Raw genomic sequence first — 18,419 nt, 5'->3', positions numbered from 1 at the left:
GGGGGGGGGGGGCGGATTTTGCCTCGCTCAATAAAACCGCCGCGGCTCTGCCACGGGGCGATGCTGGCGATTGAGCTCGGCGGGTGCAAAGGAAAAGCGGAGCCGCGAGGAATTGCTCCGTGGATTGGAACGGTCTCAAACCGGATCCACCCCCCCGGGACGCGGCCTGGAGTCTGGCTGGCTTCATAAAATCCGGGGTCTCCCGTGAGCCCCGCGAACGGCCCCTGCGCCTGGCTGCGGCCCTGGATGTCTGCGGGGCTGGGGGCTGGGGGAACCGCCGGGGGCGACGCACCGCGCGGCTGATTGCAAAGCTCTTCATTAGCGCAAAGGCGCCCTGGTGCCGAGGGCTGTGGATTAGCATCTAATCAATGGGGGGGGGGGGAGATACTCAGCTTGATCCCCTCGGCCCTGCACAGCTGGAGGGGTCAGCGGGGGGCAGAGAGAGGGAGAGGGGTGGAGGGGGTGGCTGGGGATGGATGGATAGAGGGGGGGTGTCTCGGCAGAGGGGGTCGGTGAGTGGGTGGAAGGAAGCGACTGCCGATGCTCAGGAGACAGACGGAGAAGGGGATAAGCAGCGTGATGGATACACGCGACAGAAACGACCCCTGAGAGCGGATCCGTGTGTGTGCAGATGTGTGTGTGTATCTGAGCGCACACTCCCCGCTGCCCCGCGCTGGGGGGGGATCCGCTCACACACCCCCTGCCCCCCGCTGGGGGGGGTATCTGCTCACACCCCCCCTGCCCCCCGCTGGGGGGGGGGGTATCCGCTCACACTCCCCCTGCCCCCTGCTGGGGGGGGGGGTATCCGCTCACACTCCCCGCTGCCCCCTGCTGGGGGGGAATCCGCTCTCACTCCCCGCTGCCCCCTGCTGGCGGCTCCGCCTGGGTTGAGGGGACCTGCCTGGCTCGGGTCCGTATCGGGCCCCACAGCTCCCGCTATGCCCGGCAAGGAACCAATCGGCTCCTGTGCATTGGGGCGCAGGATCCAGGCCCTTGCAAAGGGGGGGCAGCGGTCAGTGGAGGGAGGGGTCCAGACACCAGGGGAGGGGACATGGGGGGCAGGAATGGGGGGGCAGGTATAGCGGGTATATGGGGACCCAGCTGGGTTCCAAAGGGGCAGCTGGGCTGGCTCAGGGGGGGCAGGGAATGGGGCTGGGGCCTGTCCCCTCCGGGGGGCGCCGGCTCCCACCCAGGCTGGGAGTGGAGGGCAGAGTTAGCGGGGGACCCGCCCCCCCTCGAGCTGAAATCCCAGGGGATTAGGGCCCAGCTGGCAGCAAAGCGCTGCCTGGCATGTTCCTTTCATTAAGATCAACGTGTTACGGAGCCAGAGCATTTCCCCTAAAGCCCGTGAGGCCAGGGCAGATTTAAACCCAGGGAAGTAATTAAAGGGGAGAGACTGAGCAGTGGGACAGGAAGTGGCGGGGGGGGATGGGAGCCCGGACTCCTGGGTTCTCTCCCTGGCTCTGGGAGCCTGGAGGGGAGTGGGGTCTAATGGTTAGGGAAGGGGGAGCTGGGAGCCAGGACTCCTGGGTTCTCTCCCTGGCTCTGGGAGGGGAGTGGGGTCTAGTGGTTAGGGAGAGGGGACCTGGGAGCCTGGACTCCTGGGTTCTCCCCCGGGCTCTGGGAGGCTCCCAGGATCAGGCCCCCATTGGTACCATGTGTTGCAGTTACAAATTTGCTCCTTCCCGTTCCCTGCTCAGCCCCCGCCGCCCCCGGGGGTTCTGGGCCCGCACTGGGGGGGCAGGATGGAAAAAGCCCATTGAGTGACCCATATTAGCTGCAGCCCCACGTCACCAACAGCTGCCTCAGCCCCTGCTGCTTGATGACACAATTAGCAGCAGCTGCTAATCAACTGAAGGGGACGGGAGGAGGGGCTGGACCCCCCCCCCAAGCCAGTGGGGGTCCTGATATAGCTCTGCTGTGGTGCCCCTCACTCCCGACCCGCAGCCCCTGCTAGCCCAGCCCTGGGCTCCCCTCCCCCCCGCTTTGCCGGTGCCCCTCACTCCCAACCCGCAGCCCCTGCCAGCCCAGCCCTGGGCTCCCCCCGCTCTGCCGGTGCCCCTCACTCCCGACCCGCAGCCCCTGCTAGCCCGGCCCTGGGCTCCCCCAGCCGTCTCAAGGCCCCTGCTGAGCTCAGGCCCCCAGAACGGAGCAGGCTCTGGGCTGGAAGTGCAGATTGTTGCTCCCTGGATTATTTTCCTTCCGCCCCCCCCCCTTGGGGGCCAAGAGCTGAATCTATCCCCCCCCCCCAGCTGCTGCATCCAAAGCAAATCTCCAGCGCCCCCCCCAACTACCCTCACCCCCAGATGGGGCAGAGCCCAGCCGACCTCTGCCCACCTCCTACCCGCCAGGAATCAGCCGACCCCCACGCCGCTTGGGGGGGCAGGTTGGCCTGACCCAGGGGGACTCAGCACCTCTCTATCCCGGCTCCCCCAAGGGGATCGAGGGGCTAACATGGAACTGGGCCAGCGGAGCTCGGTGGTATTGGGAAGGGTTTAAGACTGAGGCACTAAAGTTTGTGGTGGGGGGGGAGGCAGCCCCAATCCCCTCCCAGAGCCAGGATAGAACCCAGGTGTCCTGGTGCCCAGACTCCCCGCCTCCGCTCTAACCACTAGACCCCACTCCCCACCCGCTGTTTCCTTCTCCCTCCCAGCACTGCATCAGGTCCTGCTCTGCGGGTGGAGATGGAGTGAGTTGGGGGGGGGCGCGTTGTGGGGCCTGCAGGGACAGATCTAGGGCTGGGTATGGGGCAGAGGAAAACTGCTGTGGGGTGGATGTGTCCCTGGAGCGGGGGCAGAGAAGCGCCTGCAAGGGGGGAGGATGGGGGGCTGGGCGGGGGGGACAGCGGGGAACCCGGCACCACAAAACATGAGCCCAGCCTCATCCATGTTGCCCCAGGCTGTTTATTTTTGTAGGGTTGCTTGGGGGGGGCGGATTTCCCATCCCAAATCTGTCCCAACTCCAGCCCCTCCCCTCATAGTTCTTTGCTCTTCAGCCTCCTAAGAGGGTGGGGGTCAGTCCTCCCCCCATAGCCAGGGGGCTCAGCAGCCAGGGGCGCGCAGTGTCTCAGTCCCCCACCGGCAGCAGGAGGGGGCCATGCAGGGCCAGCGCCCCCAGGGTCAGGCTGGCCGCCAGCAGCCCCAGGCAGGGGGCGTGGAGCTGGGGGGCGTCGCCGCGGCCATGGGGCGGGTCCGGCCGGCAGGGCAGGTGGTCGAGAAGTAGGTGCTCAGGCGCGGCTCCTGAATCTGGGGGGGAGGACAGAGGGGAATCAGAGGTGCGCTAACCACGCCCCCCTCCCATGCCAGGGATGGAACCCAGGAGTCCTGGCTCCCATCCCCAAATCTGCTCTAACCACTAGACTCCCCTCCCCTCCCAGAGCTGGAGCGAGAACCCAGGAGTCCTGGCTCCCAGCCCCACCCCTACTCTAACCCACTAGACCCCCCACCCTCGCTCCTAGAGCCAAGGGTCCAGTTGATCTCCCAGCTCAGATCAGTCCTGGCCTGATGCCTACGTATGTGTGATGAGTTTGGGGGGCCTCAGCCTAGTTCTCAAACAGGCCCCTCCCGGGCACTGACAGCCCCCCCCCAGCAGAGAAGTCAAAGGCTGGATGATGGAGCCCCCCCCACCCTGCTCCAGGTTTGGGGTCCCCTGAGCTGGTGTCCAGTCTGGGGGAGTGGCACAGAGGGAGTGAAAGGGGGGGTCTCTGGTCTAAGGGGGTCCCAGTCTTGGGGGGAAGGGGACGTGGGTGGGGGGGTCACTGATCTCAAAGGGGGGTCTCTGGGTTCCAGGGTTGGGTCACTGGGTTGGGGGGGATCTTGTTTGAGAAAAGGGGGTTTCCGGTCTGGGGGGGGCTACTCTCAATGGTGCAGATGCTCTGTTCTCGGGGGGGATGGGCCTGTGGGGGATCTGCACTGGGGGTCTGCACCCTGGGAGGGGGGTTGGCTCTGCTGTTAGGGGACCTAGGAGGAGGTGCTACGCTCTCAGGAGGTGTCACAGGGCGGGGGCTCTGCACCCAGGGAGGGGGGTTGGCTCTGCTGTTAGGGGACCTAGGAGGGGGTGCTACGCTCTCAGGGGGGTGTCACAGGGCGGGGGCTCTGCACCCAGGGAGGGGGGCTCTGCACCGGGGGGCGTCGCTCTCTAGGGCCCGTCCCCGTCCCCATCCCCAGCTCACCCCGCGAGCGGTTCCAGACGAGCAGACGCAGCTCGCCCAGGGCCTGGCTGAGGTTCTGCACCCGGCCCTGCAGCTGGGCGTTCTCGCTCTGCAGCTCCCGGATGGCCTCCTGCAGCTCAAAGGGGCGCCCCCCGCCCCCCAGCAGGGCCAGCAGCACCAGGGCCCCCCACAGCCCCATCCCGCCCGCCCACGGCCCCGTCCTGACTGGGCACTGGAGCCAGCCCCGCGCCCCATCGATCCCCGGCCTGCACGCCAGCCCCGATCAATGCACCCCCCAGGGCTTGTTAATTACCAGCCCCCGCAACTGGCTCGGTGAACGGTGCTCCTCACTCCTGACCCGCAGCCCCCTGCTAGCCCAGCACTGCCCCCCCAGCTCTGCCGGTGCCCCTCACTCCTGACCCACAGCCCCCTGCTGGCCTCCCCCCAGCTCTGCCGGTGCCCCTCACTCCTGACCCACAGCCCCCTGCTGGCCTCCCCCCAGCTCTGCCGGTGCCCCTCACTCCCGATCCGCAGCTCCTTGCTAATCCAGCCCTGGGTTCCCCCCATCTCTGCCGGTGGCCCCCACTCGCAACCCACATCCCCCTGCTAACCCAGCCCGACCCCTCTCCAGCCCTGCCAGTGCCCCTCACTCCCGACCCACAGCTTCCCACAAGAAAAAATGTCACTTAATGCTACCGTCATGTACAGCACCGTGCACAAGGGGGGGCATGACTGGGCGCAACCGTAATACACTGAATGAACAATGAACAGCGCCTAGTTCCCAGGCCTACCGTAATACACCTAATAGAGATATATATTGGGAGTCAAAAACCTCACCCCACCCCACCCCAACTGCGGGGGCGGGGCGGGGAGGTCCCTGGGCTGCAGGGGACGAGGAAAGATTTATACGCGTTCCCCTTTGATGTGCGCGGGGAAAGGGGGGCTAGCGCCGGAACGTGCCCGAGCGGAGCCGAACGAGCCCGAGGGGCGGTGCCGGAGATTCCCGAGTGGAGCCGAACGAGCCCGAGCGGAGCCGAACGAGCCCGAGGGGCGGTGCCGGAGATTCCCGAGTGGAGCCGAACGAGCCCGAGCGGAGCCGAACGAGCCCGAGGGGCGGTGCCGGAGATTCCCGAGTGGAGCCGAACGAGCCCGAGCGGAGCCGAACGAGCCCGAGGGGCGGTGCCGGAGATTCCCGAGTGGAGCCGAACGAGCCCGAGCGGAGCCGAACGAGCCCGAGGGGCGGTGCCGGAGATTCCCGAGTGGAGCCGAACGAGCCCGAGCGGAGCCGAACGAGCCCGAGGGGCGGTGCCGGAGATTCCCGAGTGGAGCCGAACGAGCCCGAGCGGAGCCGAACGAGCCCGAGGGGCGGTGCCGGAAATTCCCGAGCGATGCCGGAGATTCCCGAGCGGAGCCGAACGTGCCCGAGGGGCGGTGCCGGAGATTCCCGAGCGAGGCGCCCGCAGCGGATGTTCCGTCCTTGCGCCGATCGGCGGGTTCCTCCCTTTCCGTTTCCGGCAGCGGCCGCGAGAGCAGGTAGCGCGCGGAGCTCCGGGCCCGGCCCCACGTGGGACCCCCCCCCCGCGTCCCCTCCCGGGACCGGCCCCTCCCCCCGCTCCCCGAACCCCCCCCGCGCCCCCCCCGGGACCGGCCCCTCCCCCCCCGCTAACGCGCTGTCCCCGCAGGGCGATGTCGGCCCATCTGCAGTGGATGATCGTTCGCAATTGCTCCAGCTTCCTCCTCAAGCGGAACAAACAGACCTACAGCACCGTGAGTGCCCCCCCCCCCGCCCGCCCCGCGGGGACCCAGGCGTCCGGGCTCCGGATTCCCCCCCCCCTTCCCCCGCGGGGACCCAGGCGTCCGGGCTCCGGATTCCCCCCCCCCTTCCCCCGCGGGGACCCAGGCGTCCGGGTTCCGGATTCCCCCCACCCTTCCCCCGCGGGGACCCAGGCGTCCGGGCTCCGGATTCCCCCCCCTCCCCCCGCGGGGACCCAGGCGTCCGGGCTCCGGATTCCCCCCCCCCCCCCCGCGGGGACCCAGGCGTCCGGGCTCCGGATTCCCCCCCTCCCCCCGCGGGGACCCAGGCGTCCGGGGTCCGGATTCCCCCCCTCCCCCCGCGGGGACCCAGGCGTCCGGGGTCCGGATTCCCCCCCTCCCCCCGCGGGGACCCAGGCGTCCGGGGTCCAGATCTCCCCCCTCCCCCCGCGGGGACCCAGGCGTCCGGGGTCCGGATTCTCCCCCCCGGCCGCTGGACCCAGGCGTCCGGGCTTCGCCAAGCTCCGGCCCGGGTGCGCCCTGACCCCGCGCGGGGGTGGGGGGCACCGAGCCAGCCCCCGGCCCCGCTAACCGGGCGCTTCTCCCCGAAGGAGCCGAACAACCTGAAGGCCCGGAACTCCTTCCGCTACAACGGGCTGATCCATCGCAAGACGGTCGGCGTGGAGCCCGCGGCCGACGGGAAGGGGGTCGTGGTGGTGCTGAAGAAACGGGCAGGTGGGGCGATGCCGGCAGCCAGGGGCTGTGAAATCCTCTTTGCGCCTGGGGAGGGCAGATTTGGGTGGAGACCCCCCCCCCGTTCAGTGCTTGGGCGCCCTAAGGGGGGGAAGGCCCCATGCTCCATCCCCCCCCCCCGAGCCCTCCACTCCCCCTGCCCTGGGGCTGGCTCGCAGCTGGGCCCCCTAGACGGGCACGGCCCCGGGCCTGGTTTCCCCCCCCCCAGCCCTCCACTCCCCCTGCCCTGGGGCTGGCTCGCAGCCGGTGCCCCTTAGAGGGGAATGGCCCCCTGTCCTGTCCTGCAAACTAGTGATCCCTCCCCCTGGCTCTGATCCGTGGCCCCTTCCCCCAGGCCAGCGCAAGCCAGCCACGTCCTACGAGAAGACGACCATTAACAAGAACGCCCGGGCGACGCTCAACAGCCTGCGTCACATCATCCGCAAGAACAACTACCGCAAGGATCTGCGCATGGTGAGTGCTGGGGGGGGGGCAGCCGAGCCTCCCCCGCCCCGGGTCTGGTCCCCTGCTTCCCACGAACCCGTGGGGCAGAGGGGCATTGGCCAAAGCGCCCGTCCTGAGGGGCAGAAAGGGACGCAGCTGGTTCTTGGAGGGGGGTGCATCCAGAGGGGGGGAACGCACCTCCATTTTAAAGATGGGATGATCTGGCTTTAACCCAGGTGGGTGCTGCGCTCAGCTCACCGTGCCTGGTTGGAGACCTCCCCTCCCTTCACGTGGGGGGCGGGGTGATCACGCTAGAAAGGGGGGATTGATTGGCGATCGCCTCGTCACCCTAATCTGAGCACCCCCCTCCCGCCACATGGGTGAAGAGTGACGTGGGGGTGATAGTCGCTCCGCTCGCCATGCCTGGTCAGTGCCCTCACCCCGTTTAGCTCTAGATGTGGGGTGCAGCGGGTGGTGGGATGGGGAAGCCAGGCCCTGTCGCTGCCGGAGCCCTCCCCCTTTGCAGGGGGCACCCCACTCTTGGGGCCGGGCTGTGCCAGGGGCCCCTCCACTGTGCATCAACTTCACACGCTTCCTCCCCCGTCTCCAGGCCGCTCTGCGCCGCGCCAGCGCCATCCTGCGGAGCCAGAAGCCGGTGGTGGTGAAGAAGAAGAGAACCCGGGCTACCAAGACTGCGTGAATGGCTATCACGTCCCAATAAAGGGTTCAAACTAGCCTGCAGCGTGGCACAACCTCTGTGGGGGGAGAACGGGACAGGGGGCGGGTCCCTGGGGATGCACGACATCTGGGGTGGGGGGTGCCCTGTGGCGGTTGTCCAGTGTTCTTCAGACATACCGTCTCGTAGGTGGGGAAACTGAGGCAGGGAGATGGGACATAGTTCTGCCACTGTCTGATCTTGAAAAGAGAGAGAACCCAGGAGTCCTGGTTTCCAGCCCTCCCCCCCAACCACTGGCCCCCACTCCCCTCCCAGAGCTGGGGGGAGAACCCAGGAGTCTGAGGCCCAGCAGCCCAAGTTGCCACCCAGATCCTTTGGTCTCTGGTTGGGGGGTTCCCGTGCGGTGGCTCCCTTGGACCTGTGGGGCCGGCTGCAGGTGGGACCTGGGCCCTCTTCCTGTCATTGGGCTTGACAATAGCAGGGGGAGGGCGCCCCCTGGTGGACGACAGGGGCTGCAGCAGAGACACCCCCCCCCCCCCCCATGGGAAGGCTTATGCAGTGGCTGTGGGGACCTAGATTTGGTCCCAGGAAGTTGCCTCTTGCTGGCCACTCAGGAGAGGCGGAGCCAGGCCGGCTTCATCCCAGGGAGGGTGGGTGGAAGAGGGGGACGAGCTGCCCTTTCCCAAGGGGTCCCGCCAGGGTGGGGGGGATCCAAGGGCTGGGCTAGCAGAGGGCTGTGGGTGGGGAGTGAGGGGCACCGGCAGGGCTGGGGGCTGCGGGTCGGGAGTGAGGGGCACCGGCAGGGCTGGGGGCTGCGGGTTGGGAGTGAGGGACACTGGCAGGGCTGGGGGAGCTGGGGGTCGGGAGTGAGGGGCACCGGCAGGGCTGGCAGGGGCTGCGGGTGGGGAGTGAGGGGAACCAGCAGGGCTGGGGTCTGTGGGTCGGGAGTGAGGGGCACTGGCCGGCCGGGGGCTGCGGGTCGGGAGTGAGGGGCACCGGCCGAGCTGGGGGCTGTGGGTCGGGAGCGAGGGGCACCGGCAGGCCTGGGGGCTGCGGGTCGGGAGTGAGGGGCACCGGCAGGGCTGGGGGCTGCGGGTCGGGAGTGAGGGGCACCGGCAGGGCTGTGGATCGGGAGTGAGGGGCACTGGCAGGGCTGTGGGTGGGGAGTGAGGGGCACCGGCAGGGCTGGGGGTGCCAGTCCCTGGGCGGGGAGCTTTGGCCGGCTCGGATGCTGCCATCTGTCCCCTGGGTGCCAGGCCCTGGCTGATCAGGCCAAGCTGCTTTGGGCCGTGTTTACACGGGGCTTTCGGCGCCGGGCCCAGAGCTCATCCTTGCTAATGGGATTGGAAGCGGGGAGGGGGGGGGACCCTGTTACATAACCCCCGTCCTGCCAAGAGACCTGGCACACACGGATTATCCCTGTAATGCCTGTCAGGGCAGCAGGGAACAGCCAATGGGGGCCCGTATGCCGCGGGTTAGAGCAGAGAGGGCTGGGAGCCAGGACTCCTGGGTTCTCTCCCTGGCTCTGGGAGGGGAGTGGGGGCTAGTGGTTAAAGCAGGGGGGGCTGGGAGCCGGGACTCCTGGGTTCTCTCCCCGGCTCTGGGAGGGGAGTGGGGGCTGGGGGTTACAGGAGGAGGGGGTGAGGCTTAGTTTGCCAGATCCCACCTGCCCCCTCTAGTGGTGGCACGTGGTACTTCACTGCTTGGGGGGGCCCCCTTCCTGCAGGGCGCTCGGTGTCGCCCTAGTGGCCAGGCCGTGTGCCTGCTCCTGCCTGCCAGCTGCAGCAGGGGCTGGTGCTGGAGGGGGCCGGTTCGATTCCCCCCTGGCCCGCTCCCTCCCCCGGAGGCCGGGCGAATGGTTACACACAAGGCTCTTTATTGAAAACCAGACACCAGCACAGAAACGTAAGACAAATGCCCTTTGTCTCCCCTCCTTCCACCCCCACCAGCGCTGGGCCGGGAATCCCGCTGGCTCGGGGGTGGGGAAGAAACGAGACAAAAACACAAACTGCAGAACACAACATGAATGGGGGGTGGGGTGGGGTGGGGGGTGTTTTCCAAACAGGCTTCAGTGGGGGGGGGGGTGAATGAGCTGCCTGAGGGGCCCGTGGAGAGAGGGGAGGAATCAGACCAAGGGGGCAGGAAGAGAAGACGCAAACGGGGAAAGGCAGAGCCGTCTTCAGGGCCCTGGACGGTGGTCGTTGGTTTGTGCCACTTGAGAGGGGGTTTTGCTGAGGAGCCGAGGCTGGAGCGTTAGACGAGGAGACCGGATGCCTGGGTTCAACGCTCGGCGCTCACGCTGCCTGGGCAGCGCCCGGGGCCCCAATCTCGGCGACTCCGTGTCTGGGCAGCGCCCGGCCCAACGGGGCCCCGATCTCGGTGACTCTGGGTCTGGGCAGCGCCCGGCCCAACGGGGCCCCGATCTCGGTGACTCCGTGTCTGGGCAGCGCCTGGGGCCCCGATCTCGGTGACTCTGTGCCTGGGCAGCGCCCGGGGCCCCGATCTCGGTGACTCTGTGTCTGGGCAGCGCCCGGGGCCCCGATCTCGGCGACTCCGTGTCTGGGCAGCGCCCGGCCCGACGGGGCCCCGATCTCGGTGACTCTGGGTCTGGGCAGCGCCCGGCCCGACGGGGCCCCGATCTCGGTGACTCCGTGTCTGGGCAGCGCCCGGCCCGACGGGGCCCCGATCTCGGTGACTCCGTGTCTGGGCAGCGCCCGGCCCGACGGGGCCCCGATCTCAGTGACTCCGTGTCTGGGCAGCGCCCGGCCTGACGGAGCCCCGATTTCAGTGCCTCTCTGGCAGCACCTTTATATGATCCTTCTTTTCCATCAGCCATTTCTCCCCTTTCATTTCCCGTTCTCTGCCTTCTCCTTTTTAATCTCCATTTCTCCTTCCTCCCTTCGCTCCTCTTACATCCCTCCTCTTCCTTCATTGCTCCATTTTTCTTTCTCTCCTTCCTATCCTCCCTTTCTCATCGTCCTCTCTTTCACCTCCCACGCTTTTCCCCTGCTCCTTTCTGCCCCCTGGGGCTCTCGGGGGGGGTCCCCCCTCCCTAGGCCCCCCACGACAGCCTGTTTGGAAGCGGCGGCTGGTCTGTTGGAGGAGGAGGAGGGGGGATACAGCTACCCGGGGAAAGGGGTGAAGACCGGGTATGGCAGCGTATGGCTGGAGATGGGTCAGGCCTCTCACGTCTCATTTCATTCATTCATTTCATCATTTTCTCATTCACTCGTTTTCTCGCTCACTCCATGCACACGGCGGGGGAGCGGCGCCTGCTCTCCCTCCAGGTTGCTGTTCCCTTCCCGGCCCGGGACCTCGGCCTTCCTATTTCTTGGGTTCGTATTGGATCAGCTTCATGATGGCTTCGTTCTTCATCACCCCGGAGATGAACTCCCCCTCGGCGATTTTGTCTGGGGGGGGGGGGAAATGGAGGGAGACAGGAGAGGAGGGGTTAATAAAGTGCAGTATAGGGACCTTCCCCTCTAGGGGGCGCCAGCTCCCATCCGGCCCCAGGGCAGGGACTGGCTGGCTCGGGAGGGCAGGGAATGGGGCAGGGGCCTGTCCCCTCTAGGGCTGGGGTTCGTTGTAGGTTAAAAGGGCTTCAGGGTTTGACCTGAGGTGCCATGGGGGGTGTGTGGCACCATTAATACCAATATGGGGGCACTGGGCTGTCTGAGCAGCGCAGCTCTGAGCTGGCCAAGATGGGGCTAGGCCATGGGGCGATGGAGAGCGGGAGAGGGGGGCCTGACAGACCCCTTACCATTTTCCTCCTTTTTGAAGTAGTGCCAGAGCTTGTCGGCTCGTTTCTGGGGGGTGTTTTCGTCCTCAGCCAGCATTTTCTGCTCTTCAGGGGGAATCATCTTAAATATTGCCTGTGGGCAGAGACACAACGTTTGACATCTAGCCGCACCCCACCCCAGAGCTGGCTGCATCTCCGCGCTGCGCAAGGGTCCCCTAAACCCAGCCCCCCCCCGCCTCACCCCAGAGCTGGCCGCATCTCACTGAATTTTCCCAGCTGGTGGGTGTATGAAGCTGGTGGTTTATTGCTGCACCCCAACTCGGGTGGGGGGGGGGCAGGGGTTAGCTGCCACCCTCTCCAAATCAGTGCAACGAGGCAGAGACCGGCAAACCACGTGGGCCTGGCTCCCAGCGTCCTCCCCCCCCCCAGCTCTAACCACTAGACTGCGCTGCCCTCCTACAGCAAGGAGAGAACCCAGGCATCCTGACTCCCAACTCCCCTCCTCTAACCACTAGACCCACCTCCCCACCACAGCTGGGGCTAGAACCCAGGAGTCCTGGCTCCCAGCCCCCTGCTCCCACCGCCATGGCTATTAAGGTGTCCGTCCCCACCCCCCATAGCCCGTGACCCTCATCTCAGCTGTGTTCATATGATGCTCTAATGCCCTTGCTGCCAGCCCCAGCTGACTGCGAGCGGGGACATTATTAAGATTTCCCCCCAGTCTGGGCTCAGGAGATTAATCTGAGCCGGGCGCCGAATAGAATCCGAGCCCTGAGGAATATTGCAAATGATTAAAGGGTCCCTGGGATTGACCAGAGGGCAGCTTAACCCAGCCGCTGGGAACCGCCGTGCTTGGGAAAGGGATGGCGGGGGGGGCAGGAGCTGTCTGCCAGGGAAAGAATGGGGTTAACCTAGCCGGAGAGGTGGGTGGGTGGAGGGATAGGTGTAGGCGTGGATGGGTTGGGGGATGGATGGACAGAGGGATGGGTGTAGGGGTGGATGGAGGGGGTCGATGGCTAGATGGAAGGGTGGATGGAGGGGTGGGTTGGTGGATGGAGGGATATGTGTTGGGGTGGGGGTGTGGATGGAGGGCTAGGTGGAGGGGTGAGTGGATGGAGGGGTCAGTGGGTGGATGGAGGGCTAGGTGGAGAGGTGGATGGAGGGGTCGGTGGGTGGATGGAGGGATATGTGTTGGGGTGGGGGTGGGGGTGTGGATGGAGGGCTAGGTGGAGGGGTGAGTGGATGGAGGGGTCGGTGGAGGGGTGGAGGGATACGTGTTGGGGTGAGTGGCTGGATGCCGACACTTTCTCTTCACTGCCTGCCATGAGTCCCAAACACCCCTGCATTCCAATCAGCAAAGTCCCCCCATCCGCTCCGTGGAGGCAGCTGTTTCCCAGAGGAGGTTTCTGATCCATTTCCAAGGTCCCTAGTCCTGCATCCCCACCCGTGCCTGGTGAGACTCATCCTCCCACCCAAAGATCCTCCCCTGGCCACTAGCCTGGTCCTCAGAAACACCTGCCCCCTAGCCAAGAACCTCCACCCCAAGGCCCCCAGTGTCTTGCCTCCCTGTCGCCTTCTCAGCAAAATCAAGTGGCCGGTAGTTCCACTGACCATCCACATATTTTCCCCTCCCCCTGCTATTAACAAGCAGGCGACTCTTTATCTTACCCTCTGATCCCACCCTAGGTTCGTGCCCATTGCAGCGTAGGGCTAATCCCCGATTTACAGGGGATCAGAGAGCCCAGCTGGTGGGGGGGTGGTGAGGGTGAATACGTGCTAGGCGAGGCATTAGCTGATCAGATGCCACCAGTAGCCGGGTAATTTGGGATCAGATGGGAGGGGGAGCGGTTCGGCCACCAGCTTTTGTTCTGAATACACGAGACTTTGCTGGTGGGTTGCTGGTTAACCCTGCCTTGCAGGAGCAGAACCAGGAGGGATAAAAACCAATGATTTTTGGTCTTTATTTGAAAAAATTTGTTTTTTAAAGTTTAAATCAGAATTTTTAAAATTCTGCTATTTAAACGATTCAATTTTCTCTTTTAAAACGAAAGCTGAGAGTCACCGGTTCCTCCCATACTGAAAAAGTACAATGAATAAGAACCTGACAAGATTAAGCTACCTGGGTGCTTAAATAAACGTGCAGCAGACCCTGCTGGGAAGCAAAAAGACGCACAAAATCTCGGGTAAAGGCACCCGGGAGCTGTAAATCGCCGTGTTTGAACGGTTCTGTCCGACGTACAGATGGAAAAGCGGGTTAAAGTCGGTGATTGAAACGGAGGTGTTAGAGTGGGTGATTTCAATCGCTGTGATTTAAAGCCAGCCCCCCCCACCAGGGCCGCCCAGAGGGGGGGGGGCAAGTGAGGCAATTTGCCCCAGGCCCTGGACCCCACAGGGGCCCCCACGAGAGTTTTCCGGGGCCCCTGGAGCGGGGTCCTTCCGCCCCGGGACCCGCCGCCGAAGTGCCGGGTCTTCGGCGGCAATTCGGTGGTGGGGGCCCCCCGCTGCCGAAGACCCCAGGCCCCCTGAATCCTCTGGGCGGCCCTGCCCCCCACCCCCCCACACACACTATGAAGGCCTCAGAGGTTGTGATGGGCCACATTTCGTCTGCTGTTTTCTCCTCATCAAAAAAATGGATTTTTCAGAGCCCGGAAAGATCCCGGAGAAGGGGGGAGAAAAAAGACTGGAAGAGATTTTTTCACATGGGAGTCGGCTTTCGATTTTGAAGGTGACACTCACCCCCCGTCCCCACCCCAAAAGCAGATGAACGAAACCCCTCCAGAAACAGCCGAATCTGAACCCACAGGGGGAAAAGCTTGGGGTCAAGTTAAATGGCGGCTCAGCTCCAGGGCGGCTTCCTGTTTCTTCAGGAGCGGGGACAGATTCCTACCGACTCGGTTTAAACCCGTCCGGGTCTCGTCCCCTCCCCCAAAACGTCCTTTTATATATATATATATAAAGAATCTTAGCCGTCTTTTAGCCTCTCTGAAATCCAGTAGCAGGGAGTTCCCCAGGCCCACCATAGACATTAGGTCAGGGTAACAGCTGCCCACCCTGCCCTGATCCGGTCCCAAGGGAGAACAAATCCGATGTGCCATTCAGCTTGACTTCAGATGCAAGACGCCAGCCCAGCATAGGCTGGGGGCGGCGCGGGGCGGGGCGGGGGGGGGGGGGGAGATCAGCAGCAAAGGGAGGTTTTGGCCACTAGGGGGCATTCAACCCATAGATTGCAATACAGGCCCTATCCCCGGCTTTGGGAGGGGCGAGGCTGGTGATTAGAGCAGGGGAGCTACTGGGAGCCAGGACTCCTGGGTTCCATCCCCGGCTCTGGGAGGGGAGTGGGGTCTGGTGGTTAGAGCCGGGGGGGGCGTTGGGAGCCAGGACTCCTGGGTTCCATCCCTGGCTCTGGGAGGGGAGTGGGGTCTGGTGGTTAGAGTCGGGGGGGGCTGAGAGCCAGGACTCCTGGGTTCCGTCCCTGGCTCTGGGAGGGGAGTAGGGTCTAGTGGTTAGAGCAGGGGGGGTGCTGGGAGCCAGGACTCCTAGGTTCAATCCCCAGCTCTGGGAGGGGAGTGGGGTCTAGTGGTTAGAGCGGGGGGCTGGGAGCCAGGACTCCTGGGTTCCATCCCTGGCTCTAGGAGGGGAGTGGGGTCTGGTGGTTAGAGCAGGGGGGGCTGGGAGCCAGGACTCCTGGGTTCCATCCCTGGCTCTAGGAGGGGAGTGGGGTCTGGTGGTTAGAGCGGGGGGGCTGGGAGCCAGGACTCCTGGATTCTCTCTCCAGAGAGGAATGAATCATTTACTCAGCCCCTGCCGCCTTCACGTCCAGGCCCCTCGGTGCCGTGAACGCCACCGTCACTGAGGCTCTGGCGCCCTCTGGGAATTGTCCTGCTTGTTTTTAGAGAGACCTCTCTCATCTCAAAGCCACTGTCTCCCCCCCCCCAGCAGCCTTCCTCCTCCTCCTCCCCTTTGCGGTGGCAAATCCAGCTTAAGGCCTGTTACGTTCTGCCCCGATACCGCCCCGGCCCCCGCGCAGCAGCTCTGCAAGGGCCGGGTGAGGCCACCCTGAGGAAATTAACGGGGGGGTGGGGGGCTGCTTTTGGCCAAGCCGCTTTCAGCCTCCATTCGGGCGGGCGGCTGGCAACCAAGAGGCTCAGCCCAGGGAAATTAGCGTAACAGGATTTTGTGCGGGGGGGGGGCGGGGGGGGGATCCCAGCAGGGGCGGCTAATGCCATTTGCGAACTACGCAAACCTTGATCGGGGCTAATCCACTGTCATGCTGCCTGGCGTCATCCCGCCACCTGCCCGGGGGTCAGGCAGCCCTGGGGCCCTTCCCCACTCCGCCAAACGGGCTGGCGGCAGGCGTGTTCCCGGTGCCTCTTGGGAGCAGGGGGCTGACAGCCGGCTAGATGGGCCAGGGGGGGCACGGAGCAGGCGGGATACCGGGGTAAATGGGCCCGTTGTGACGCTGCATCGGCCCGGCCTCCGTTAACGGAAGCGTCAGACACGGGTGGTGACAGGTTCAGCGGGAGAGCCCAGCCTCGGGGGAGAGAGAGGGGAGCCCATGAGGACAGGCCGTGATGCTGGTGAGGGGGCTGGTTACCCCGGCGGGCAGAACAAGCAGGAATCGGTTTAATTTGCCACGAGGGGGAATTGTGGTCGGAGATGGGGAAAAAGTTTCCGGCTCGATGAGCACCGGGAATCTTCTCAGGGTGCTGTGGCAAGCCTGCATATCTACCCCTCCTCAGGGCACTGCTGGGAAGGAAGTTTGCAGCATGCCTTGTTTCACCACCCCCCGCCCCTTCTGGGGCTGAAATCCCTACAAGACACTGCTGTGGGAGCACTCACATTGTTCCCCCATCCCCAGGGCACTGCTGTGGGGAAGCTTGCAGCACTCCCTCAGGGCACTGCTGTAGGGAAGCTCGCGGCACCCCTCAGGGCACTGCTGTGGGGAAGCTCACGGCACCCCCCGGGGCACTGCCATGAGGAGGCTCACAGCACTCCCTCAGGACACTGCTGCAGAGAAGCTCACAGCACCCCCTCAAGGCACTGCTACGGGGAAGCTCACCGCACCCCCTCAGGGCACTGCTGCGGGGAAACTCGCAGCACGCCCCCCTTGCCCCGGACTCACCGTGATGATCTCCAGCACCTCGCTCTTGCTGATCTCCCCGTTGCGGTCGACGTCGAAGAGGGAGAAGGCCCACTCCAGCTTGAGGTTGGTCTTGCCGGAGGAGGTGAGGTGCAGGGCGATGATGTACTCCCGGAAGTCCAGCGTCCCGTCGTCGTTGGTGTCGAAGCTGCGGAAGACGTGCCGGGCGTAGACCTTGGGGTCCGAGTTGGGGAAGAAGTTGCCGTAGATCTTCTCGAACTCGGCCCGGCTGATGCGCCCGTCCGGGCACTGCTTCTGGAAGCTCTCGTACCACTTGCACAGCTCGTCCTCCGTGTACTTGGTGTTGAGTTTCAGGTCCTCCAGGATCTCCTTGGACAGCGCCCCACTTTTACTGTTCCCCATGGCGCCCCGAGCCTGCGCCCTGATCCTCGGCCTAGTGCCCTGAGCCTCCGCCCTGAGCCTTGGCCTAGCGCGATCCTCCGCCTAGAGCCCCGATCCTCTGCCCCGGCCCTAGCGCCCTGATCCCTGGCCTAGCGCCCCGATCCTCCGCCCTGAACCCTGGCACTTGGAGGTTGATTCCCTGGCTCCGTCTCCTCTCTCCCGAGCCCTCGCGCTCCCCTGCTTATATAGACTCCCTGGGAAGGTGGGGGGGGGGGGCTCTGATAGACACACACACACACCCCGGACACACACACACGAGGCTATTTCAGGAGCGCTGAGCACATTTTCGGCCAGGGGATGAGAAGCTCTTTAGCTATTAAAGGGAGATTGGCAGCTCTGAGCCACTTGGCGAATTGTCGGCCGCTGCCCTTGTGCGCCCACCTCCGCGCCGGCTTCGCCGCCTCCCATGGCTGTTATCACCCCCAGCCCAGGTACCCCCAGCCACCCTCCGTATCTCCCCCCAGCCCAGCCATCCCCAGCCACCCCCTCCATCTCCCCCCAGCCCAGCCACCCCCCATATCTCCCCACCCCTAAACAAACCCCTCTATCTACACCAGCCACCCCCTCCATCTCCCCTCAGCCACCCCCTCTATCGACCCGCCCCTAAACAAACCCCTCTATCTACACCAGCCACCCCCTCCATCTCCCCCCAGCCACCTCCAGCCACCCCCGTATCTACCTCCAGCCCAGGTACACCTGGCCACCCAAACAAACCCTTCTATCTATCTACACCATCCATCACATCCATTTCTCCCCAGCCACCCCATCTATCTCTCCCCAGCCCAGCCATCCCCTCTATCAACCCGCCCCTAAACAAACCCCTCCATCTCCCTCCAGCCCAGCCACCCCCATATCTCCCCACCCCTAAACAAACCCCTCTATCTACACCAGCCACCCCCTCCATCTCCCCCCAGCCACCACATCTATCTCCTGCCAGCCACCCCCTCTATCGATCCACCCCCATACACACCCATCTACCCCAACAGCCCCTTTATCTATCTCCCACCAGCCACCCCCTCTATCTACCCCAACACCCCATCTAATCTAATCTATCTATCCCAATCCACCCCCCTCTATCCACCCCCTCTATCCACCCCCTCTATCTATCTATCTATCTATGCCCATACAAACCCCTCTATCCACCCCAGTCCCCTCAGCGAGCCCAGGAGTCCTGGCTCCCAGCCCCCCTGCTTAAGGGAGAGGCCTGTGTCTTAAGAACTGTAACATCCAGGGGGCTGAGCGAATTGCTCGATCGAAACGCTGCCTCGTGTAGGAAGGTTAAAGATTTTGCCTGAGGGCAGAGCTTTTATTTTCTTTGATAACTATCTGTGACCTGCTGTGCCTACCACTTATAACCGCTTACAATCCAGCTCTCTGTTGTTAA

General features: G+C 64.7%; 2 protein-coding genes across 2 annotated transcripts; one reads left to right on the top strand and one right to left on the bottom strand.

Moving 5' to 3' along the window:
- Positions 1-5,608: 5,608 nt before the first annotated feature.
- On the top strand, positions 5,609-7,813 carry RPL28 (ribosomal protein L28). Its single transcript, XM_044988526.1, has 5 exons — positions 5,609-5,683; positions 5,833-5,917; positions 6,514-6,637; positions 6,990-7,108; positions 7,689-7,813. Exons 2-5 carry the CDS (start codon positions 5,837-5,839, stop codon positions 7,776-7,778), a joined length of 414 nt encoding a protein of 137 aa, XP_044844461.1. The 5' UTR covers positions 5,609-5,683; positions 5,833-5,836; the 3' UTR covers positions 7,779-7,813.
- Positions 7,814-11,031: 3,218 nt separating this feature from the next.
- LOC123350121 (visinin-like) lies at positions 11,032-16,996 on the bottom strand. Its single transcript, XM_044988512.1, has 3 exons — positions 16,616-16,996; positions 11,515-11,626; positions 11,032-11,164 (listed from the first exon to the last, which is right to left on the bottom strand). Exons 1-3 carry the CDS (start codon positions 16,994-16,996, stop codon positions 11,079-11,081), a joined length of 579 nt encoding a protein of 192 aa, XP_044844447.1. The 3' UTR covers positions 11,032-11,078.
- Positions 16,997-18,419: the final 1,423 nt, after the last annotated feature.

This window comes from Mauremys mutica, chromosome 15 (assembly GCF_020497125.1).
Source record: "Mauremys mutica isolate MM-2020 ecotype Southern chromosome 15, ASM2049712v1, whole genome shotgun sequence".
Lineage (NCBI taxonomy): Eukaryota > Metazoa > Chordata > Testudines > Geoemydidae > Mauremys > Mauremys mutica.
This window is presented reverse-complemented; position numbering and strand designations above follow the sequence as displayed.

Bases quoted from the DNA above. Each gene is read 5' to 3' on its own strand.
- RPL28 (XM_044988526.1), top strand. From the start codon at position 5,837: ATGTCGGCCCATCTGCAGTGGATGATCGTTCGCAATTGCTCCAGCTTC. The intron at 5,918-6,513 runs GTGAGTGCCCCC...TTCTCCCCGAAG, and splicing joins ACAAACAGACCTACAGCACC to GAGCCGAACAACCTGAAGGC. The intron at 6,638-6,989 runs GTGGGGCGATGC...CCCTTCCCCCAG, and splicing joins GGTGCTGAAGAAACGGGCAG to GCCAGCGCAAGCCAGCCACG.
- LOC123350121 (XM_044988512.1), bottom strand. From the start codon at position 16,996: ATGGGGAACAGTAAAAGTGGGGCGCTGTCCAAGGAGATCCTGGAGGAC. The intron at 11,627-16,615 runs GTGAGTCCGGGG...CTCTGCCCACAG, and splicing joins AGGTGCTGGAGATCATCACG to GCAATATTTAAGATGATTCC. The intron at 11,165-11,514 runs GTAAGGGGTCTG...CCCCCCCCCCAG, and splicing joins CTTCAAAAAGGAGGAAAATG to ACAAAATCGCCGAGGGGGAG.